The sequence below is a fragment of the Ictalurus punctatus genome, chromosome 8 (assembly GCF_001660625.3).
Source record: "Ictalurus punctatus breed USDA103 chromosome 8, Coco_2.0, whole genome shotgun sequence".
Classification (NCBI taxonomy): Eukaryota; Metazoa; Chordata; class Actinopteri; order Siluriformes; family Ictaluridae; genus Ictalurus; species Ictalurus punctatus.
Window position 1 is genome coordinate 25,550,212 of NC_030423.2, and position 26,246 is coordinate 25,576,457.

Consider the following 26,246-nt stretch of genomic DNA (forward strand, 5'->3'; position numbering starts at 1 on the left):
TTTTATGTTTGATCACAACATTGGCAAGGTGTATGTTTAGTATTCCCTGCACAAATTTGACATTCCCAGCACTGGAAAAAAAAGAACTTGCCAGAAATTGTCTATGAAAGCTTAGAAAGTTGGTGGATCTAGAGCTTATCATGGGAACACTGGTCATTTGGCAGGAAAACACTCTGGATGGAACAGAGGACCCGATACACTCTACATGTATTCTTGAAGGCCGGAGGATACCAGAGAACCCAGATAAATCCCACACAGACAGTAACCTGAGGATCAAACCGGGGAGCCCTGAGCTTCGAGACAGCAACAATGTGTCCTTTACTCCTATTATTTTTACACAGTACTTTACTAAGGCTCGGATTACTAATACACATGGACCGAAAAAAAATAAATAAAAAGGAAGATAAGAGCGTCCTGTAGGCCTAAGCACATTTTATTGGCACACAAAATCGCAAAGCATACATACAAGACTTTGGATATGACACGAAAACACCTCTGCTAAATATTATACAAACAGTGCAGAGTTCTAATAATATAAGATCAGAGTAGAAGAACTCCATTGTGTTGGAACTGGAAATACATTGGGATCTTTGGGGAAAAAAAACATAAGCGGTCGTAAAAACTATTAAAACACAAATGAACAGACCAAAAATGAATGTTTTGGTTGGGCCAATCATCATCATCATCATCATCATCATCAACGTTGAAGGTCATGTCACTGTATATTCATTTCAATAACATTTAACAGTAACGCAATTATTCCTGTCCAGTTCTGCAGGTTTAAATGTCTTGTTCATGAGGAATTTGAAATGCCCAGACTGGTTTGAGCTGACAGGAAGGTTACGGTAGCTGAAATAACCACTCTTTACAACCGTGGTGAGCAGAAGAGCACGTCAGACAGCACGACATGTCGAACCTCGAGACGGATGGGCTACAACAACAAAAGACCACATGTGGTTCCACTCCTGTCATCTCCAGGAACCTGAGTCTAAACAGTCTAACAGTTAAAGACTGGAAAAAGACCAGGCGATGTTTTGGGATGCTTTTCTGCTCAACACGGTTATAAAGAGTGGTTATTTCAGCTACCGTAACCTTCCTGTCGGCTCGAACCGGTCTGCCTATTGGATAACTGCATGAATGAGCAGGTGTAGAGGCGTTACTATTAAAATACCCCGTGAGCATACGTATATCCACGACCTGTTCGTGTGTTAGCTAATCTCCGATGAGCAATTCTTACTTTTCTCGTTCAGGTGCACATTAGTGAGAAAAAACAGTGTCAACTGAAGGTCAATTAAAAGAGCTGCCATCATGGATGAGGATCAGTGGTCTTCGATGGGCTGCACCAGAGCGGACTGCATCCATATGTACAGAGGAACGACCCTGTAGATGGTTCTAAACCGATAAACTGAACACAACATGGCCTCAGACCGAGGAATGAACAAAAACAGTTTACAGATTTCAAAATATCATGCAGCAACAAGTTACAGTCCAGTCTGGTAAGAGGTTTATTAAAGGGATACAGAGGGAATATGTTTGTAGTATGTGCCTTCAATCAAAGATTGTACAAGGAGATCACGGCATATTCACAAATCCTTAAAAATAACACATTTAGACCCAGAAAACAAAATAGCTTTGGGGTAAATTATACAGCTAGAGAAACTTGTCCTTCCCTCAGCAATGTCTGTCTTCATCAGAAGCAGTGGATATGTCCTAAGCCGCATACTAGCATGTAAAAGGATGGGATTTAGGACTTAGCCAGTTTGTTGTGTTGGGAAAAAAAAACGCTCAAAATTGAAAAAAGAAACGTGAAGTATATGCAAATGAAAATGCGCATCAGATCTCAGGGGCTCTCCAGTGATGGACCATCCAGCTGCAGTTATCTCTTCACTGATTAATTGTCGTCCAGACAGGAGTCGCCATGGACATGTATTGCTACCTCGTTGACCACCTATAGTTTATCAGCTGAACATCTCACGTGTCAATCTTCTTCTTCATCTTTTTTTTTTTCTTTGTGGAAAATTTCCCTCGTCAGGCCCGTTCAGCTTCTCAGTGCTGTGTATCGCTGGACACATTGAAGTCCGTGGTGAAAAACGGACACCACGGACGCCATGAGATGGGAATTAGAGCATCTGGGTTGAAAGTAAAGTCAGAGAGAGAAAGACAGAGGGAGTGCGACAGAAAGATAGAACTGTGTCTGGTTACTGTGAGGCCTGAGAGGCCGTGCTCTCGGTTTTGCTGTCCTGGCCCGGAGGCGGCGCTTTAGCCCAGGGGCTGCTGTTGTTGAGCGCTGGCGAGCTGGTGAAGTCGTCGTCGTCGTCGAGGCCGTTGGTGGCGTCGTACTGCGTGTTCTCCAGCCGCGTGATCAGCCGCTCGTCCTCGTCGCCGAACTCGCCGCCCATCAGAGTGGGCTCTCCGACTACCATCACGTCCTGCCAATCATACCACGAGAGGGGCGGGGTTAGTCACGAATCATTTGATTGATTTAAATGAAGTAATAATAAGCGTAGTATTGAGTAGAATGATTCAGATACTTTGGATTTAAGGCTACGAACTGTGTTTTCTTTCACACTGTACATCATACGTGCATTCCTACCAAAAAATAATCAACATGAAACAAAATAACAAGAAACATTCTCCTTAGACACATTCATTCATAATAGTCACATTCATTCATTAGGCTCTAAAGTAACTGAATCATTAATAATAACAACGTTTCTCAGTGAGTCAGATCATTTGGTTCAGCTCACCGATAAGACTCGACTCCCAAACGACTCACTGCCGTTTTATTTTCTAAACCAGACAAAGGTTGCGATATTTCGACCCATGATGGTGTGGCTGAAACGTATTCCAATCCTTCTTAGCCTTGTTAGCAGGAATACACGAACACGTTGGATCTTGTCCAATTTCATAAGAATGAAGATACAGGAAATGATCTCCTCGTTAGCTCTGCCCCTTTAAATAAAATTATAATCTTTAACTACGTGTGTCCATTTAAAGGTGGACACTGATGATATCATTCTGACTCACTAATTCACTTTTAGGCTAATAATATTTTCTCACAATGCCCCAAATGTTAACTTGACGTATTTTCTGTACTATTTCCACCCCTGCTAAGAGGACAGCATACTCCTATAGTTACACCTACTGTATATAGGCTTTAATATCTGTATATCTGGAGTAGTCCAGGCTGTAATACAAGTCATGGGTTTATATGGATGCGCTCGTCCTAATACGTTATTGTTTCGCTAAGTCTAATCGGGTGCGTCTCAATCAGCTGCCTGGTTCAGTAGTCAGGACGCTGATCAGCGAGTCGGCCATTTTAAGGGCTGTCTCAATCGCAGAATCCTTCCAGTGCACTGGAACGTTCGCTTCCTAAAACTCCCACCATGCACCGCAAAAACCAGGGTACATCAATGCTCACTATGTTACGTCCTTACTGGAAATGACGTCATCACGATGTCATCTGAAGCCTCTCAGCTCGAAAAAAATAAATAAAAAATAAGGTGGACAAACTCGCAGCCCGATTCGTCTACGGATGTAAGCAGCTTGTTATCGTCCTTGTAGCTCCAAAATGATTACGTAGGTTAGCGATTTTTAACTTTATTTGATGTTCTATATACAGATTGTATACTAAGATACAATACGATCCTGCTTGAAGTGCCATGACAGAAACACTAGGGATTAAGCTAACACATTTATATAACATGTAATGGCAGTGCTGACGCATTACAGCTCCGGAGTCATCAGTGTCCCAATGTGCAGTGAGCCAGGGTCTTTACCAGTGTCTGAACTCCTGTATACGATATACCGATTCACCACCTAGGGAGCTGACTGAGATGCAGTTTCCGTTAAGGAGGGAGATATTTCTTTAAAATGTATGGAAGGAGTCTCCAGTGTCAGTGCTTCGTGACAGTAGGTTTTCCACCATGGGAACGTCTTCAGGACAGAGGGAAACACATTCCATGTTCTTGATAAGATAACAAGAAGTTGTTGGTTTTTTATTTTTTTAATGTCTTATTAATTTCAAGTAAGACAGGCTGGTGAGTGAATGACATCATTAAATGTGACTATAAATGGATAAACGTGTCATTCATTAACCAATATAAATTGGAATCGTTGGCAAATCGCTCTAGAATAATAAGAAAAACTTTTAAAAAAATAAACAAATCACTTCAGCCTGGTGAGAGTAAGTCCGCTCCGTGCCAGGCCTCATCCGTGATCATCCTCGGGGGCAGTGGTGGCTTGGCGGTTAAGGCTCTGGGTCAAAAGGTCGGGGGTTCCAGCCCCAGCACTGCCAAGCTGCCACTGTTGGGCCCTTGAGCAAGGCCCTTAACCCTCTCTGCTCCAGGGGCGCTGTATCATGTCCGACCCTGCACTCTGACCCCAGCTTCCTAACATGCTGGGGTATGCGAAGAAAAGAATTTCACTGTGTATACGTGATCAATAAAGGCTCATTATTTTCCTATAACAGTGTGTTCGGAAGTGTTTTATTCCATACATCCGTTGCTTTGCTGATTAAGTGGCAGCACCTGCTAATCTTCTAATCTGGTAAATACAGTTGCTCAGTAAGGGGGTACGCTGGTGCTATCAATTATGCACAAAACGCTCGTTTACAAAAACACTGTGAAATAATTCTTAATCAAATCACTTATTAGCCATATCAGCCATTATAAACTCCCGTCTCTCTCTCTCTCTCTCTTGCGTCGCACTCTCTCTTCGTGTCTCCTGTCGGTCTACGAGGCCTCACACGTATGGCCGCTGAGCTCCCAGTCCTCCTCTCCACTCCGTAATTACACTCATTCATTAAGGTGGGCTTTTGGACTAAATCACAATATCCACATGCTGATTTGTCAATTTACATAGCTAATTAACTCATTAGCAGAGATGTTAGTGATGGGGGAAAGAAAAAAAAAGACCGCTGCTTGCCAACGAGCCTTGAATTCGCCATCTGTTTTTGAACGGCAACTGTCACCCTCCACTCAGGGTGTGAAACCAGAGGCCAATAACACACACACACACATACACACACACACACACACACACAAAGTGCCACATCTCACAGGTTCCAGCTGGTGTTCTGACTGCAAGCTCTAATTGCTATCAAATAAGAAGCGTGTTCTGCGTACTCATCTCATTAGCTTTAGCCTGTGGATAAACCTGCATAAAGAACCACACTTCAAACACACACTTCTGCCCTTCAGCGCTGATTCGGGATCAGCTCCCCTGACCTGAGACTTGAACCGAACACTCGAGGCTGAACCAAAAGCAACGAAGCACGACAAAAGTCAGGTTAAGTTAGGAAAAAAACACAACGGAGGACGCCGTTCTAGGAAAATAATCACTGATGGAGTTGTGTTACGCGGCACGGAAATTGATATTTTTTTTGAGGTAATTATTATTATTATTTTTAGCTATTTATCTTCATTTGTGTTTTGCTCGTAGTTCATTTTGCTCCACGTAAGCAAGATATCAAGAATCTAACACGAACAATATTAACTCAATTAATAAATAAATTAAGCAATGCTTTAAAAAAAAAAAATGCTTGCTTCATTTATAGCTACTTTGTCTTTCGCTTTTGTTTGATTTTCAGGGTTATTTTTCCCTCACGAAGATTCCATGAGAGAGAGAAAAAAGTAGTAAAAAAGACCTTAACTGTATTCCTCACTATCGTTTCCTCACTTAATGAATAATAATCCTTCATGTCATGTCCAAATTTACAGCAATTACTAGCTGAAGGCTTACGAAAAGCATTCCCGTCTTCGCTGAACCGGATGGGAATTTGGGATTTTCAGAAAGCTCAGACTTAACCGATTAACGCCATGTTATCAACAAACATGACTGAAAAACTGCCTCTACAGTGTGTATACGCCGTGAAGATTTAGGCTGTCCGTCTGGAGGAATCCTTAAAGGTACTCCGAACCCTACGACGGTGTTCCAAACAGAACCGTTTGTGGAAGCTAAGGACCCTTAATTATCAAGAACCCTGGTCAGAATTGAACGTTATCTTTAAAACATTTGATATAGCTGAAATACTATGCATGTGTTTTAATACATTCGGGGACCAATGAGATAGAGGGGTCTCCAAGCCACCATGATCCATTTTCTACACCATACTGCTTATCCTACACAGGGTCACGGGGAGCCTAGAGCCTATCCCAGGGGACAGGGCGGAGGCGGGATTTGGACCCCCAACCCTGGAGGTGCGAGGCAAACATGCTAACCGCTACGTCCTCAAGTGTTCATCAGGTAATTAGTTAATTATAGGGCAGTGGTAGCTCAGCGGTTAAGACGTTGGTCTACTGATCAGAAGGTCATATATCAGTACTGCCAAGCTGCCACTGTTGGGCCCTCGAGTAAGGCCCTTAACCCTCAACTGCTCAGTTGTATAAACGAGATACCTGTAAGTCACTCTGGATAAGGCCGTCTGCCAAATGCCATAAATGTAATTGTAGCTTAATATGAAAAATCAATAAGGACAAAAATAATATTTCTGGAAAGCCAGTTGTGGGAGCAGAAAGAGAGCAAAAACTTTATTTACAGCTTAACGAACATAAATAATTAGCTTATAGAAAGTGAGACGTTCTGCTTGTACGGATGATTTTCTGTTTCCCGTGCTGTTGTTTGAATAAACGGTTGATTAGGTTCGTGTGATATAATGATTGAATCATCTCTAACTATTAAGTTAGGTTAGGTTCAACTTCCTATTACCACGTTTTGTGTAGGACCTCCTCGATTCAACTAGTATGAGATATCGCTCAAAAATACGGCAAAACAACGATGCTTTTCCAGATATGAGCCGGGAAATTTTAACTCTTCGATATAAACCGACCAGCCCCCTTTGCCCCGCCCCCTTTGACCCGACTAGTTTAGCGTCTTCCCTTGCTGTCATTGTAAACGCAGGACGTTTTTGTGAAATAAAATCTATCAGAAAGATAATCTTATGTTCGACATCAGTTAACTCTATTCATTTGGGATGTCACGCATGGAAAAGGTCAACCTGCAGAGGGAAAAAAAAAAAAGGACAAGAATTCCAACCCCAAAAGATGAACTAGGCATAAGATGAAGTATCAGATGAAACACAAAAAAATTCAATGGCGATAAGAATTAGAACCTGATTAAATACGCGAACAATTTGAGCAGCAACAGTGATGACGTCGGCCATGTGGACAACTGATCTGTAAAACGATTGTATTGAAAATGTTCTTTTTTTTTTTTTTTTACTGTTTACTGTGCATTACTGCAGAATCACCAAAAAAATCCACTATTCTGGTGAGTTATAACAATCACACAGCGGACAATATTGTCCCAACTAACCATTTTTGGTTCCCAGAACGTTAGGTTTTGGTTCCCGGAACGTTCTGAGAGCTTGAAGTTCCATTTTGGTTTTCCAGGAAAGTGTTTATATGTTTATATATATATATATATATATATATATATATATATATATATATATATATATATATATATATATATATATATGAGGTTTGTTTTAGGTTGGGACGGGAACCATACGCTAATGTTAGGAGAACATTTTGTCTTTGCTGGGATTACTCTCTCCTATTCTCCTTAAACCTGAAATGGTTGAAATGCTCATTTCCCCTGTCATTATGATCAGCTCCAGCCTTGCCGTGATGACAAAGATTTAAAACGAGGTGCTGAGATTAAAATATTGCATATAATATAATATTACTATAACTGTGTAAGTCTCTTTAAATCTTAATCCTATTTATATATTTTATATTGCCATAAAACAATTTCTCCCCACAGCTAAGCCTTCTCTTTTCGTCATTTAGACCTACGTATAAGTTTGTGTAATCGCGTTTCTGTCTTAAACCGCCGATTTAGGACGGATGAGTAGCTGAGTATCGGTACGACACAACATAGTGCACTGCTGAACAACGTTCGGAATCGTGCTCCAAAAACAAAGCGCTGCGATGTTAGCACTAGGGGGCACTGTTGTAACAGCGTTCGATACGCACCCGCCTCGCACCACTCCGCCGGTGATCACATGACCGCTTCATTGTGATTGGGCTCACGTCGGAGAGTGCTCATTGCTGTACAACTGCACAGACAAAACCAAACGGCCGTGCTACATATGTAAGCAGCATGTTCTTCTCCACAGAGCGTGGCTCGGATCCACAGGCTCCGTGTTTCGCTTTAAGATGGAGGGGACCAAGCGTTCAGCGACACACACCCACTCAGATATATATGTATGATAACGAGAGCTGGCACCGAGTCAGTGGCTCACACCAACACTTTTCTCACAGCATGAGTGTGTGTGTGTGCGTCATATATGTGTGTGCATGTTCTTTCCAGAGCAAGTACGAATTCCCGCAATTAAAGTCGTTCCTACAGAGAGCAGAACAAAGCTCAAAGGGTACGAAACAGTCAGGCGTTGGTGTAAATTAATGTCAGATGTTTCATAGGTTTCACGTTTCGTTATTATTGCTAGCCAACAGATTAGCTAGAGCGTTTTACACGGCGTTGCCAGTTGCTATATCCTAATAAACTGGAATTCAGTGTCACTGGTGCATGCGTTCATTAAAGAACAACTTCATTCCTTCGGTTTGTTGTTTTTATCTGGATTAAAGTTAATGAGAATGTATGCTTGCTGCCTGTGTCGTTCGCAGCATAGAGGCTCTCAGCCTTTAAATTCCTCTTACATTAGTAATAATAATAATAATAATAATAATAATAATAAAGCTATGCAAAACGGCCTGTGGTGTAGTCTGTCATTTTAAAAGTGTTTCCAGATTTCTAATAATCATATCATTTCAAAGATACAAAACGAATCTGTGGTTTGTCGTATTATCGTTTAAAACATTTTAAAACAGCTGTCGGTTTAGTTTTTCTGGTCCAGAAATGAGCTCAATCTCTTTTCTTTAAAAGACATCTCCCGCAGCAGAGGGGGTGGGGTTGAACGATTCAGGCGGAGGAAAAGGCTGGTCAATGGTTTCGCTGAAACTGCAATAATACAAACAATAACGCAGCAATACTAAAATAATACATACCGCTCCTTTAACCAAACACCGAACCGCTCATCTAACATCACTTAGCTAACTAGCTAACACTAGCTTTCACAGATGTTCCATTCTAGCTAAAGATGTATGAGCAAATTTAACTATTGAAACAACTATAATTTTCTATATTAGTTAACGACACGGTGTACGTTTTATCCGTTTCTAGCTACATGTAACTAACAGTTTATCTTACGACTTACGATCGCGTTTTATTGATCGGTTTTATCGACACGATTACGTTTTAGCATGTTTAGCATGTGTCGTTCCCTCACCAGCCTGTCTTTTTTTCTCGTTCTTGACGTTAATAAAATCAAAAACGCAGCTTGTCATGTAACAGAGACACCGTAAATCCCTCCGAACCGGAGGATTTCCTGTGCCGGAGAAACCGAAAGCTACAGCGCTGTTACAAAGTGCTGACGCTGGAGACTCCTTCCAAAAACGGTAAATCAATTACTATTACATCCAGCTAGCAGAGCTAAACGTTGTAGAAAATGAATCGACACCTTTTAAGCAATCAAATTTGAGAATTCAGCTGCGTATATTGTAGGACCATGCCTCGTTCGTACGTACCGTGTAATTTAAATAGCACACGAAGGTTGTGCACACGCAAACATACACAGCACAGGATGTCACGAGGATTAATAATGAACATAACGCACATGCACACATAAGCAAAAAACCACCAGAATAGTGCATAGATAAAAAAAAACGATATGATCAAATAAGATAACAATTCCTCACACCCATTCGATATTTACACTCTCGCTTCATACACACACTCACACTCACACAGTGACCTGATGAGACTCTCGACCTTTAAATTTCTCATCTCACAGTAACCAAAAAACAACACTTTTAATATATTACTATTTACCAAACATCAGTTATATAATATACAGTATCATGATAGTTGATATTTACAATAGAATTATCTAGGATCATTAAATTATCGCTAATGAATATGATTTTTTTTTTTTTTTAGTTTTATTTATATTCTATATGGTATTATTTTATAATTAGTTTTTTACTGGTATTTAACAAACCAAAATGATTTTTTAAAAATCATTAGACTATGTAATAAAAATAAAAATCTTGAATATATATATATATATATTTGCTGCTCTGATTTTAAAGTAACCTCGAAGCAGAGCGTGCAAAAGTGTGAAGAGCTTGAACGCGCTCCAAATCCACACTAATCTCCCAGTCAGCATTCGCAGCTTCTATTGTGTGGCGCGACTCTGGGGAACCGCCACGTACTACAAATCCCATCAGCCATTTGCAAATAAATGCAACCCTGCTTCCCGCTATTGCTCCCTTGGTGAAAGCTGCAACACTTGTGGGTTGAAGTGTGCGTTTGACCCGGGGGCTGATGTGAGACTCACTGGGGACGAGAGGCCTGGGGATAAAAAGGCACTTGAGGATAAACGCCTCCGGTTAACACTCATGCTCTGTTCGCTACTCACCCGGCCATCTCTTTAGATTTTAGAGCAAAATAAAACGTTAGAAGATACCCAACAGCTTCATTTCAATCATTAGCAATATAAATTATATAGAAAGAAACCCCTAAAGGTGTTCTCTGCCCATGCTTGGGAACCCTTAGGACAAAATGCCTACAAGACCTACAATGCATGCGTGAGGTTTTTACAATTCCTTCATTATCACAAGTAAAAAGAAAAAACAACAACGAAAAAAAAAGCCAAATATTTTAAGATTAATAATGAAATTTGGGGATTTTTGTATGCGCTATACTTTCTTGCATCCTTTTGGCTTTATAAATGCCCCCGCCCTCTTTTAGTACACTCATATTTCGTATCTCTATAGTGCTTTTAACTGAACAAATGAACATTTAGGAATTTGTAATATTTCATAGATTAAAAAAAGTTACCGCTTCTCCATTCACAAAACCATGGGGGAGGGGATGCAAACTTTTGCATCCAACCGTATATCCGCTCACTATGTCAAGTCCAAATCTGCGACCTTTTTGTCATTTCAGAGTACGTTCGAGAAACTGAGAACGTGAAACGTTACTTTTTACGGTTTTTCTGCTTGACCCAAGCATCATATAAGGATTTAACTTGTAGTCTCAGCTCTTTACTTGGAGAGCTTAATAATATCATGTTTCCATACAGTATAATCATCGCTTTTCTCGGATTCATGGTCTGAGTGGCTGGAGGACAATACGTATTACCCATAATGCACTACAAGCATACATTCCTATCACGATGTGCGACTGTGAAACTCCGTTAATGCTGATGACTCCCCATGAACTCGGGTCACGTTACAGTTGTACTCTGTTTGAATTCCATTTACCGCTAAAGCTCCATGAAACGATATGAATGAGTCGTGTAAACTCTGCAGGACAAGTGGCTACAAATGCGAGCTGGACTTGTATAATTAATGCCCTAAAAGCCTTTACCACAGAGCTACAAAATGAACCAGGCGGTGAAGCGTGCGCGAGTGTATAAGTGTGGATGACAAAACACACAGAATAGAACAGACGATTTTTACTATATATTTCTGTCCATAAATATATATAACTGTCCAATATATTTCGTAACGCCAGTCTTTCCTATTTTGAACTTTTTCTCTGTTGCGTGTATCTCGATCTAAAGTAAAGTTTTAAAATCTTTTCTTTCTTTTTCTTTTTTTTTTTTAAAAAAGGTGAAAATTCTGTTTAATGAGTTGCATCCTTCATATTCATCTGTTTTGTGTTAGCTTTTGATTAATTTGTCTATTTCTACCCTGTTTCTCTATGTACCTTTGTGAAGTCTTGCCAGCTGGTAATCTGCTATATAATGAGTCTTTATTATTGATCACGTATACATTACCGCACAGCGAAATTCTTTTCTTCATATACCCCAGAATGTCCGGAAACTGGAGTCAGAGCGCAGGGTCAGACATGATACGGCGCCCCCTGGAGCAGAGAGGGTTAAGGGCCTTGCTCAAGGGCCCAACAGTGGCAGCTTGAACCCCCGACCTTCTGATTAGTAACCCAGAGCCTTAACCGCCAAGCCACTAAACACATAGCCTTAACGCATATGTCACTAAAACTTCGTGTTTCCCAAGGGTCTTGCTTGGTGTTTTCTTGTTTTTTTGACCCTTATCTGTTCTCCTGATCATGATTATTGATCCTGATCTCACGGCATGTTCCAGACCACCTCTTTTTTTACCGCCTTACGCATCTACACAAACATTCAGCGAAGAACTTTAAAAAAAAAAAAAAAATTAGACCCGTCTTGTTTTTGGCGAAATATCATTCAAATTTCTTCAAGATTGAGATGTCAACGAGTGTTATTGTCACGTATATATCGGAGAAGGACTAGAGACTACGATTCCCATCAGCCACTGCAACTAGTCGCATCACCTGTTTCACTTTGGTTCATTAGCACTGGTGTATATATAGTCCCGTTCAGCACTGCACTACTTATCTTGCGTTTCACGTTCGGAACATGTTCTAGAAGTCTTGTTTTGTCTTGTACATTATTAAACGTTCCACCTGAGGTCTGCGTTTGCATCCGTCTCTACCTACAAACCTGACAGTTATAGTCAGAAAAAAACCCTGTTTTGATTACGACTCGATGAGGTGGCAGCAAGGGCGTGGTCAAGCGCTGGCTGTGAATAGGATGTGGAGTCGCAGAGAACGAGCGGGTAACGGGTGAGTGCTCACACCTACGTGTGGATACAGAATGATACAAGGTCCACGAACAGAACGATGTCAATGGAAAGGATGTGTTTGCTTTTCGGAGTTTTTAATAATAAGACGAATAAATAACACAGACTGTGTCACTCTCTCTCTGACGCCAACACCAATCTGTCATCTCTTTTAGCGGTTTGTACGAAGCCACAGAGATATTCGATGGGTTTTCCCAGACCGCCACACATATATCTGTGTGTGGTGTGTGTATGTGTGCTAGGTTACCTTAATACACTGATATTACCCTTTTCTTGCAGGTGCTCATGTTACGATGTGAATCTCATGTTCTCAGGCATGTATTCTCAGTTATGTGTATGTGTGCATGAGTGTGTATGAGTGTGTATGGGGGTGTGTGTGTTTAAACTGAGGAACTCGGATGCTTACAGGTACCTGGCTGCTCAGGCTGAAGCTGTTGGCCGGACTGCGTTTCTTGCCGCCCGTGCTGTTGCCGTGGCTGCTGTTGGATGCACTGCTGGCTGAGTTCTTCCTCTTCCTCCTCTTTGTTGTGGTCTGTCGAGTAGGCTCTGCGCACGCGCACACACACACACACACACTTAGAAACAAGCTTACGTTGTAGAACGATAGGATGCAAAGACATGAGCAGAAACCATGGCATAATGCTGGACATCTCACAAGACGTGCTAGTAACAGGAAATTGAAGTTTTACTCTACATTAACGCTCAACAAAATACATTATATATATATATATATATATATATATATATATATATATATATATATATATATATATATATATATATATTTAAAATGTTAATGATGTCGCTCCCATATGAACCTCTGACGGCAATTACATGCTTTTTGTCTAACACTTGCGCACAAGTCAATGTTAAATTCTTAGCTTATTGTTAATCTTAACGAAAACAAACACAACGCAGACTTTACAGCACAGCTATAAACAGGAAATAACATTTAAAAGCGGAAGTTATAAAGTTTACAAAATCGGTTAGTTCTGCGAATTATTTCAAAGTACTCATTTAAAATACTTAATGAAGTGTGCATTCGTCTCATCTTGTAAATACAGCGATAACGATTTTCATGCACATTAATCCATATACATATTATTTAATGCCTATGCATGCCATATGACGCTGCCATAAAAATGTCCTGAGCCAGTGCTGAACACTTCAACACAATATCGGTACCAGAGCTCTGAGTTTTAGCCGATACCAGATCCTGATCCGATAGTAACTATATTATGAGAACAACAGGAGTGGTGGTGGTGGTGGTGGTGGCACACTTTAAAGCAGCGGTGTGTAACTTTTTGAGCCTTCTACTTCTTGCGAAGGGAATTCAAATTGCAGTTAAAACGCTAACATGCCCCAGTTTGTTAGTAAGTTGCCTTTTAAGGAAACGTAGAATTGTTCCAGCTCGGGGATAAAGGTGTTTTCTGGGTCAGAAAAGCGCAAATAGAAGCCTGAAACTAACGAGTTCGCTATATCCATTGCAATAATGTGATTCATTGTTGTTTTTTCTTTTCTTTCTATATGTTAGAAATGAAATGATTATTAAAATTCTACAAATTTGAAATGCGCCACCTTTAGTGTCTATGAAAACACACGTATAGAAATATGTCCGTGAATTGAACTGTGAAATATATCAAATCATTCAGTGTTTCAATTCTAATGAATATATTTATCACCAGATTGGTATATCATGAGTGAAAAGGCTTTTATATTACATGTTTCCTTCATTTTAATGATATTGGGTCCGTGTTAATAAATAGGTTCACGTTAAGAAAATTTATACACTCTTTTTTTGCTCTGTGTTTAATTGACCTGTGTTTAATATTAAATTCATATGTCACTTTTTTTGTAAATTGAGCATTCAAGGTAAAGACAAGTCGAGGTGTTCCCACTGTGTTCCTGGTTAGGAGACATCGTAGAAGACAGAACGAGTACCTTTCTTGTGATTTGTGGGGAAGATTTCCGTTTTGAAGTTCTGTGGATGTCCTGCTGAAAATCACAGAGTCAAAATAAAATGAATTTAACATGATTCATGCAAATTGAGATGTGAAGTAGGCTAAATCTGAACTCCAAGTTTTGTACGGAATAAAATCGTGCAAATAATTAAAATAAATCAAAAATTTTTTTTTTTTATAAATACGGATTAAGCTCTTCAAATTTTGTGCAGAATATGATGATTCAAATCGTTAAAATGGAAAAGATAAATAACGAAGGATTCAAATAATATTTAAACCCTGTATATTTTTTTAAGTAATATAACATTTAATATTTAATTTAATAATGTTTAATTTAATTAAATGCGAAATATGAAAATATTTGATTTAATAATAATTAATATAATGATTAATATTTCATTTAAACCCTGTATCATTTTATAATAATATAATAATTTTATAATGATATAAAAAAAATATTTTAACCCTGTGTAAATGATTCAAAAGTCATGAATGCATTATTCAGAAAGCGTATATTTCTGTTAATGAGCCTGTGTGAAATTTTTAAGGGCTTCATATGAATTATTAGCAAATACAGTTATGCCTTGCATAAGTATTCGCACCCCATCCCACATGCTCTTGAACTTTTCCAAAGTTTGCAGTGTTACAACCTAAAAATGAATGAACTTAACTTGATTTAAAAATAGTAATAATAATAATAATAATAATAATAATTTTTTTTTTACAGTTTGATCTCCACAATATAGTTCAAAAACACTTTTCATTTGTGAAAGATTCATATAAATTTAACAAACAAACACACAAAAAAGCACAAAAATGTGTTGGTTGGCTGCAATTACATCTGGGATATGTCTCTTTCAGCTTTGCACATCTGGATCCTGATGTTTTTTTTTTGCGCCTTGTTCTTGGCTGGAGACGTGCTGCCGAATAGCAATTTTCTTCAAACGCCTTGCCTCGGATTCTCAAGTTGGATTCTTAACACATTCAGGTTCTTGGTTTTGAACCACTCCAGTGTAGTTTAGTATTGCGACACTGTCCTGTCCTTTAGGAGGTAAAACTCTACCTCTTATGACTAATTTTGTGTAGATTCATGACATAAAATACCCCTCAACACAAAAAAAAAATAAACCCAAAGCAAAACAAAACAATATCACTTCTTGGTTGTAAATGTGCAAGAACGTTCACGGGGGCGAATACTTATGCAAGCTACTGCAGGATCAAATGTCAATATTCCAGTCGCTGCTACTATGACAGTTTAAAATAATGTTCCAGTTGTTCTAAAATACATTTGATTAAATACACTTTCGGAGACACTCGCACCTGTGGAAACGTGCACAGTTCACCTTGGATTGATGGTTAAAGAAAAGAAAGAAAGATCACAATGTTATCGTATCCAGTTACTAAAATAGTCAAAAACCTGCCATACACACGGAATCCAGACAATTCTGGCTCCTGGTGTGTTTATCAGTGAGGGTGTGTGTGTGTGTGTGTGTGTGAATGACGCAAGGAAACAGCACAAAACAGCACAAAAAATCACTTATCAGTGTATAAACGTGGCCGTCCTTCCTTCCTGCCCTCGACTCGGACAGCGTTTCAGCAGAATGGGAGGAAAAGAAGGAGCCGCGGCTCGTACGGAAACGGCCATTAGAGACGCTTCACAACACGGAACGAGAGTTTAACCGGGGCCAGACGGGGTTCAGAAGCGGAAGTAGAGGAAAATCCCACAAATTAATACCAGGTTCGCTGACAGCTTCGCAAATGCTAATTTTGCAAAGTCCGCCCTAGTGACGTGGGTTTTAACTTTTGCAAAGTATTCAAAACGCACCACCAGGCAAAACGACCTGCGGTCATGACCATGTGATCATGACCATTCTAATGAGCGAGAGCGATTCTGTCATTCATTTACAAAAGTCGTGTAACGAAATACTGTACAGAGGAGTTACTTCGAAAAGAGAAAGCTCATTTCTAAACGTACTACATATTTCTAATTTACTTTGAAGAGCAGTAAAAAAACGAATGAAATCTTTGTCGGGAAGGCCGGCGTCAACTGCTAGGTTATTAGTTAGCAGTCTATCACTCAATACGCTACTTCTTTCTAGTGACAAAAAATAAATTCTCTTTAATATTTCATGAATTTTTTTCTTGTGGAACAGAAATATGTGGAAATCTATTTCTATCAATTTTCTCTTTTCTTCTAACACAGCTATACAGACAAAAAAAAAAGAAGAAGATCTAAGACAAACATTAGCGACAAAGTTAGCGACAACGTTAGCTGGAGTATAGAACTCCAGCTGTTAATAATTGCTGAATCATCACAAAATATAAATCACATCAAGACATACTAGACTCTCCTCAGTCTGACATAGTGCTAAGATAAAATACGTGGTTGTAAATAAAATGCATTAATATTATGTTTAAACGACACATTAGCAGAGGTGCCAACATTGCTAGCGAGAAAATCTTAGCGGGCGGAGAGAACTTGGCCCCGAAAGTGCTAGCCTGTATCGGTTTATGAGTTATCTAATCGGTATCTTTCTTTCCGATGTGCCGTGATCATTAGCAGCTCGTGCATTTAAGCAGCTTATAGACGTTGGCACCTCTAATAATAATTTATCAACCTCGGTTTTCATGCAAACATCAGCGAACATTAATGTTAGCTCTCGTGCATTACATATATATGTGACTAGCCTTGGTAAAGCGATCATAAGCTAAACATACCTGTTGAAAACCAGTAGCGAAGCTCACTACTAAGTTAACGTTCAGTAAGGTTTTATTTTGTGTAAGCAAGAGCATTTATGCTGATCGGTACAACTAGAAGTGAAAAGAAATAAAAACCTTGTCGACTAACTGGTTAAACAGGAGAAAAGCTCTGGCTTCGTGGACCCTCGTGCCTGTCAGTCGGGTAAAATCAGGATGTGTGCAAGCAAGCCATATTCAAGTTTCACATTCGTTCCGCACTGCTTGTAATGAACTTCGCATCACTGAGCACTGCGATGAGACACGTCCCCTATAAATTCCCACTATGCATCCAGACTGAGCCCCGCTCCTCCCTAACACACTCTGAAGATCCGTAAGCAGAATCTCTCCTCACTCGTAGTGTTCACGTCCTAACGCAGAAGAGTAGACCGGATGGGTTCTATATATAAATATTCCGCTAGCATAAAGCATACAAATGATGTATACAATGGCTGAGTGACAGTGTGTGTGGCACACCGTGTGTGCGTGTGTGTGTGTGTATACCTGGAGGTGCCACCATGCGCTGCCATTTCTGAAACAGGCACGTCTTCAGACAGTCTCTGGGGCTGAGGCTGTACGTCTTGTGTCTGGACATGAGCTCCTGCATGGGTTCTAGGATCACACACAGCTACACACACACACACACACACTCAGTGAGCAAAGCAACATCCCAGTATTACAAATATCGGAGAAAGACACACCAGTGAATCATGACTTCAAATTATTGTAACTATGTAGAGATGAAATATGGCCGAGCAAATCAAGAGATTAAAAATAATAAAATTAAATATTCCTAAAATCATGCCACAAACTTCTCTCTCTCTCTCTCTCTCTCTCTCTTTAGAATAAAAGGTAGAATTGTAACGTGGACGATTAATCACAAAATCTGACAACAATTTTCATACTCTGAAAATTAAATAAATATATATTTTAATTATAAATCAATCAATCAATCAATCAATCAATCCATAATCACCTTTTATTAGACAGAGACATAAATGTGTAATATAATTAGATATTATTTCAGGCTTTTAATAATCGAATAATAATAATTTAATAATGATATCATAATTTGGAATACTATTTTTAAAAAATAAATAAATAAATAAATAAAACAAAACAGAAAACAGTAAAACTACTGACAGCTAAAACAAATCTTGTTTTAATCTTATTTTCTTACATTAATCTGATTTATCCCACTGCAGTGTTATATGCCTTCATTCTGCAGATCATCATTTTAGCTCTTTTTTAGGTAGCAGGTGGATAAACACACATAATCTCTCACACACACACACACACACACACACACACATACACACCATCCGTTTGAGTTTCAGGGGCTTGCATTCGGACACGGCCGCATCCCCTCACACTTCCACCGTTTCTGGGGAACAATCCCTGGCCCGGGGCCGAGGCAGCGCAGCTATTTCCAGCGTGAATGTGAGGAAACCCGCGGCCTTCCTCAGTCACAGCGCCTCATCCGTCCCAGCTCAGGAAACGGAGCTCGAGTGGAGCCGCTGATAACCTCGCACACGCACACCGTGCTAACGAGTCCCTTTTTACGGGGTATTTTTAGTTTTTACCTCATTTTCAAGCGAGGAAACCGTGAGAGAAATGACCATGACTGGCAAAAAAATGAGCCGCCATAGCGTTTACAAGATTCAGTGCCGGGTGCGACATCTCACTGAATTTTAATCTCGTGATGCCGATGCTCCTGTGGGCAATCTACAAATTTAATTATCATGTTTAATGCAAACAAAGGAGGCGTGGCCTCGGTGCCTGTCAGTCTTACTAAAGAAGGCGTGGAATTAATTATCATGTTTAAAACAATTGAAGGAGATACTGCCTTGGTGGCTGAAGAAAGTGTGGAATTGGTGCCCGTCAGTCTTAGTTAAGGAGACACGGACTTAATTATTATATTTAATACAAATGAAGGGAGTGCCTGTCAGTCTTAGTGAAGGAGGTGTGGCCTTAATGAGCTTATTTAATATGAACGAAGGAGGTGTGGCCCTGGTGCCTGTCAGACTCAGTTAAGGAGGCATGGTCTTGGTGCTTGTCAGTCTTAGTTGCGGAGGTGTGGCCGCTGTGCCTGTCAGTCTCAGTGATGTTGTCGTGGCTTTAGTGTCTATCAGTTCCACCGTAGGAGGTTTTTTAGTGCCAAAAGTTTTACTTTTGTGCCTATTATTCCATGTAAAGGAGGCATGGCCTTAATTATCATATTTTAATATGAACGACGGACATGTGGCCTTGATGCCTGTCAGTCCTAGCAAAATAGTCATGGATTCTATGCCTATTAGCCCTAGTAAAGCAGGCATGGTTTCTGTCCCTCTCAATCCTTGTTGAGATGTGGTCTCTATGCCTTTATGGTCATAGTCTCTGTGCCTGTTAGTCCTAGTAAAGTAGGTGTAACCTCTGTGCCTGTCAGTCCTAGTAAAGTAGGTGTAACCTCTGTGCCTGTCAGTCCTGGTAAAGTAGGTGTGGCCTCTGTGCCTGTCAAGTCCTAGTAAAGCAGGTGTGGCCTCTGTGCCTGTCAGACCTGGGAAAGTGGGCATGGCTTAAGTGCCTGTCAGTCCTAGTAAAGTAGGTGTGGCCTCTGTGCCTGTCAGTCCTAGTTAAGTCGGTGTAGCCTCTGTGCCTGTCAGTCCTGGTAAAGTAGGCGTGGCTTAAGTGCCTGTCAGTCCAATGTATTTTTATTCCAATAAAACCTGAACTGATTGCACAATACTGAATCACATATTATCTCAACACATTTGCATTTAAAACATTCTAAATTGTACAGAATCGTTGGTTGCTTTAAATGTCACTTTGCACTGGACAGACAAATACACGTGAGTGAGTCTCAGTTATTATTCAGACGGCACGAAACAAGCACGCTGCTGTCTATTTTCCTGATTCCTGCCCTGAAGCTGCGTAGATGAAGACATGCAAAGCCAAACAGGGAATGTTTGCAAAAACATCTGGCGTGCTAAACAGCTGCAGCACACGCACTGGATCAGGATCAGGCTGAAAGCTCTGAGACGTATAGAGCCGAACCAAATTCTAATTTAATTCCCAATTCAGACTTTGCTATTTTTTTTTAATAAAACCACGCTTTATAATAATTCATCTGCGTCTTTACCGCGCAGCCGAATGAAGTTGGTTCCAGGTTGATAAAAACACGAAACTGCCTTTTCTTTTCTCTCCTCATTTCTTTTACCTCTAACAGAAACACGACAGTGTGCTGGGTGAGCGGGAGCTGGGCGTCGAGACCCACAATGCCGTGCTTCGGCACAGAACGCTCATTAATGTTATGCTAATTTTCCCCATCCAATTAATTTTCTCTCTCCATCTAGTTCTCCTGTTTTGCAAATCGGAGCTGTCACTCATGCTGAAATCGAAAGAATAAACAAAGAGACTGTAAAATAAGTGCTACGGCATGGGTGCAGGTTGGTGTGTGGACAGACACGTATACACACGCACACACGCACACACACACACATCATGCACGACTAAAGGTGGGAAGCGTTTATATCTTCATCTGTCATCTTTATGTATGTGCGTCTGTGTGTGTGTGTGTGTGTGTGTGTGTATGCGTGTGTGCATGAGACTCACCCTGAGGTAGTTGAGCGTGAAGTTAGTCAGACCCATTCGGGTGATGTTTTTGGAGAGCTGCTCCAGAACCTGAGGGTCTTGAGCCTGTGAAGGCAGAAGGCCAGCCATCATTAAACATCTGTATAATCTGTGCGATCATCTGTATCATATGTGTTACTTACTGTATGTGTGAATAGCAAATTTTCTCCCCAATTTGGTTCCAAACACCAGCCAGCTCTCCTCTATCATACTTTATCAGACTAAAGCTACCAGCTGGGTAGGGTGAAGCCTAACACGTGCTTCCTCCGAGACACGTGAAGCCAGTCAACATCATATTTCCAAACCGCTGCATCACAGAACAACACTCAATCTGCCTTATCAGCTCTATCTGCCCTCTTCCACATACCTGAGCTTACACACGCTCCTGAGTGGCCTGATAGGGTCGCTATGATTGACAGGGGAGAGAAATGACGCCATCCCTCTCTAGACTCCCATCCAAATATGGTCGTGGCATCGCTGGGATTCGAACATGCCAGGCACCACGCATATACACATCCACACACTCATACGCAATTTAGCACAGCCAATCCACCATCATATTACTGGCTTTTTTTTAGGAGGCGGGAGGAAACCGGAGAACCCAGAAGGAACCCAAAACGTCCAAGCGGATGAACCAGGGACCCTGGAGCTGTATAAAAGAATTATTGTACATCGCTCCCATTCTTAGGTCTAAGTACAGGAGTAAAGGAGTCTTATTATTCGCGTGATGGGTCCGGTGGTAGGAGAAAAGCTGGGGGTTTTTAAACACCTCACCAAAAATATCCACACGACTGAGGCTTGTGGTCAGAAACAGATCATCGACACGCACTCGGACCTACCTGCGCTTCATACACACGACAACGTGTGGACCCACAAGGTACTAGAGTGTAATAAAGTATGCTGTGCGTGTATACCGAGCCCGGTGTTGTACCAAATTTCGATTTCCTCTGTCTTGTTACGTTCTTTATCTACTGAACCGTTTAAAACGGGAGAGAGCGTCCCTATCAGGTTTTTACAAAATAACTGACTAGCCAGCTCTTTTACCGCCTGCATTAAGGCTACAAAACAAGTCAGAAAATCACATTTTTCCCACCATTTGAGCGTTTCATTTTTACATTGGGTGAAAGAATAAAATTACATAAAAGCAAATACCCAATAGCAAATCGGCTTTATTTTTTAATTTCTTGTTTCCTATTTGGATTTCAAGAACAGCAGAATCCAAGCTGACGGCTGGTGCCGGAAGGCCGGAATGGGACTGAGGCCAATGCTTCAATTACACTGAATATGTATTTGATTCAGGGTTTGGGGCGCTGTATGTGGAGTGCACTCAAACTGCTAATAAATATTGATAGAGATGGCTGAAAATTTGAATTTGGCCACAGCCCAGGGGATTACCTCGAGAGAGGAAAAAAAAAAAATAGAAAGAAAAAAAAAAAAAAAAAGCTCAGCTGCATTCACACTATGGCTACCAATCCATGTGACTTAACGAGAAACCCGCAGAGATAAAGCAGGAATGGAATGAGTTCAGAGACAGCATGACGGCAGGAAAGAGATGTGTGAGTGTGAGCATGTATGTGTTTGCCAGACAAAGCGCCAGAGCTGGACTGGACTTAAAGGATTTAAATTTCTAGAAGCAACACTGGAGTAATATTTAAAAATACGTCATTTTTAGTGTAGGTGTTAACCAGAGTAGGTGTTAACTACACTAAAATAGCTAATTATAAAGATGTAACACGTAAAATAGTGACATGATTATTTTTTGCATTGAAGATTTGTTTGTGTTTGGTTTGTGGGTTGGTCTAACCTAGGGGTTCCCAAACTTTTCCAGGGCAAGGCCCCCCAAATGGCATTAACATTTGACCGAGGCCCCCCTTTTGCAAGATGTCTTTAAAACACATTAAAAATACAGACTTCTGAATATATCCCCCTTTTTTATCAATAATTACATCTTACATCTTTACATTACATTACATTAGGAATTGATTGTGTGTGTGTGTGTGTGTGTGTGTGTGTGTGTGTGTGTGGTTGTCCGAGAGTGAGAATTTATTTTTCACACCAAATTGTTGAGACCCCCCGGGCGCCCCCTGGTGGCCCCCACTTTGAAAACCACTGGTCTAAGCTACTGAAACGTTAGTATGTTGTAGAACTCCAGTCCTATTAAATTCAGCTTTTTTTAAAAAAAAAATTCAACTGTAATTGATTGGCTTCAAACCGTATAATTGGCGATAACTTGCTGTCATTTTATATGAATTTAACACCGTCTAGTTTAAATCGCTTATTCACTTAAATGACACACGTAATTTAATGAAAGTCTTGTGGAACTCGGTCGTTTTTTATTTGAACGGCTTGAACATAAGCAATCAAATCAAAACAAATGCGTGAATGAAGACTTATAAGAATATTCGTTCGATTAGGACAGATTCACAAAGTTCTCTTTCACCGTTCAGTCGTCATTTGTCGTTTTCAGCTCTTTGTGAGCTTTGCCTTTTATGGACTTTTGTGGGTGTTGCTTAATTAAAAAAAAAAAAAAACCCCAGATGTGCCTTGAATGTGCTTTGTACATGACATACTATTTACATGATATTATATCAACGTATACACGTGAGTGTGTAGAAAAATCAGCGTTACCGCGACGTTCGTGAATCTGGCAGAAAATAGTCGTTCGGTTTGGTCTGCGAAAACATTTACACGCAACTTCACTAAATTTCTCATTGTGTAGAAATGGGTTCAAATCGCTAGCTAATGTTAGCTGGTTCCTTTATATTCCTGATAAAGAAAGTAAACTAAATGGTCCTTCTGACAGAATATCATGTACCTCACTCTACTGTCTGGAACCACTACTATTCATCCAACTCTTTAGGCTAATAATATCTGATAATTGTTCTACAATCGACTTCATTCGGAAGTGGGAAGCCTTCCCTTCATTTTCAAGCTCGGCACATTCAAGCTATAGAACATGGATGCCTCTGTGAAAGCGTTAGAACAAGCTAGTCAGGTTAGATCACTGATCATGAGTTTATATTGTATTTAACTTCTCAAAACAGTGAACTGTAAGGCTTTTGTGTCTATGATAATCGACTGGAAGTAAACACTGCTATGTAGTGTTGACGGTGTGAGCGGCCATGTTGGCCTGATGTCAGTGCTGACCTTGGGGTTGAGGACACCTTTCCTACTCAGGGGCCATTTTCTTTCATTACTCTAATGGGGCAGTGGTGGCTTAGCAGTTAAGGCTCTGGGTTACTGCCTGGAAGGTTGGGGGTTCAAGCCCCAGCGCCTCCACTGTTGGGCCCTTGAGCAAGGCCCTTAACCCTCTCTGCTCTAGGGGCGCTGTATCATGGCTGACCCTGTGCTCTGACCCCAGCTTCCTAACATGCTAGGGTATGTGAAGAAAACAATTTCACTGTGCTCTACTGTATATGTGACCAATAAAGCCTCCTTATCTTTATAATCAGAAGTTGGGGTTACGTTCTTTACTCGAATGCAACCTTTGTAGCAGACTAGTGCATATCTGGTAAAAAAATAAAATATATTTTTGGGAATAAAGTCTATAAGTTGTTCAACAGCCTGAAGTGACATTTCACTCCTTGTTTTAATCACAAGTTTGACACAAGTTTAGTTTCACTTTTACCGTTGTTACCGCTTGTCCCCGTGTGTATTAGTGTATGCGTGTGCGTATGTGTGTGCGAGCTGATCAAATACACTGCAGTAATGTTAAAACCGCCCTTCTCCTGCAGCGAACCCCCTCCTCTGCTCTCCCCCAGCTCTCTCTCTCTCTCTCTCTCTCGCTTCCTAAGATCTCTCTCTTTCTTCCAGTATGGCTGATATACCCACAGGGCCCAATTTAAGACTATGTGAATTTCGCATGAACACAGCGGGACTGGAGCGTGTGCAAACATTCTAACGTTGCATAGTCTGAAATCTACCGAGAGAAAAGTTAAAAAAAAAAAAAAAAAAAAAAAAACACCTGTAAAAATCTGCTACACCAGCCAAAATAGCAACCAGAGACTGGAAGCTATCACTCGTTTAATTCTGCCCTGTGAATGGCGAGGATGGAAGTTAGATGACTGCCGTAGTTGGCTTTATTTCCTTCATCGTGGCGGGTTCGGCGAGTTCGTTACACTGTGGAATTAAGCAGATTACTCATTTGACCTTGTTATTATTCCACTTTGCTTTGCTTTAGACAAGGCTTTCTTTCATCTAAGGCGGTCTTTGATGTTTCTAATGAAATTGTTTTTTCTTTTTTTTTTAATCTCCCAGAAGGAAGAAACTTTTCACACTTCTGTACAAAATCTGAGTCGTGATTCAGGCGAGCTGGAGGCATCGGCTGCCTCACGCTGAGGAAATAAAGTCTGTGTTACCTGAGACTATAGTGTACTGTATATTCTCTGTTTATGTTCTAAGGTGTTCTGTATATATTGGAAAAAAAAAACATTTGAAGCTAGGAGATAATTAGAGTCCAGCGGCCAAATATAGTCTCCAAATTATCTCATGATATTTATATAAATTTGGAATGTACAGGTATGTACAATAATAATAATAATAAAAAAGTCTCAAGACACATTTATTCAGCATTTCATTTAGTTTTTTGTTTTGATTAATTTTCTTTTCTTTTATTATTAAAAAAAAATTGTTTCTCACTTTTATATTTATCTTTAATGTCTAAAAAGATCATTCCCTATTTGCTTTTTAGATTTTATTTTACACTCTGCTTTAAAAAATCTTTATTAGTAAAATATTAAAAAAATACAAAAAGTTTTTTTTAAATTATATTTATTATTATTATTGTTGTTGTTGTTGTTATTGTTATAATGATTATTATTATTACATATTTATGGAACTGCAATCTTAAAATAATTGACAAAAGATGTTTTTGATGTTATAAAGAAGTTTTATAATATATCATAATGTATACTATCACTTCTTTTTTTTTTTTTTTTCATTTCAACACTGATGTAAAAAAACTTTAATGAAACGGATGAAAAACATTTAACAATCATGCCAGTCTGGCAGCAATGCGAAACCAGTTTAACGTAACCCTGAATGTGTAATGAATTTGAACTATTAATAAGAATCGATGTTGAATAATAAATAAATAAATAAATAAATAAATCCATTTTGTTGACTATTAAAACAAACGACTAAAATGGCCTTGGAGCATCGCTGTACCTTTATACACCGTAATGATCGAATCAATTTCCCACTATAATAAAAAAAAACTCTGATTTTAATAGATAGACGTGAAATTGGT

General features: G+C 39.9%; 1 protein-coding gene across 5 annotated transcripts in view; it reads right to left on the bottom strand.

The window, feature by feature from the left end:
* Positions 1-417: 417 nt before the first annotated feature.
* Positions 418-26,246, bottom strand: part of ldb2a (LIM domain binding 2a) — a 90,736-nt gene continuing 64,907 nt past the window's right edge. For 2 of the 5 annotated variants that reach the window (XM_017474997.3, XM_017474999.3), the window contains exons 5-9: positions 20,981-21,064; positions 17,894-18,017; positions 14,634-14,687; positions 13,105-13,238; positions 418-2,429 (exon numbers count right to left, since the gene is read on the bottom strand). In XM_017474997.3, the coding sequence (XP_017330486.1) occupies positions 2,199-2,429; positions 13,105-13,238; positions 14,634-14,687; positions 17,894-18,017; positions 20,981-21,064 (627 nt within the window). In that variant the 3' untranslated portion in view covers positions 418-2,198. Of the gene's footprint in view, positions 2,430-13,098; positions 13,239-14,633; positions 14,688-17,893; positions 18,018-20,980; positions 21,065-26,246 lie in introns of all 5 variants that reach the window. The other 3 variants (XM_017474995.3, XM_017474998.3, XM_017474996.3) reach the window with 2 other exon arrangements.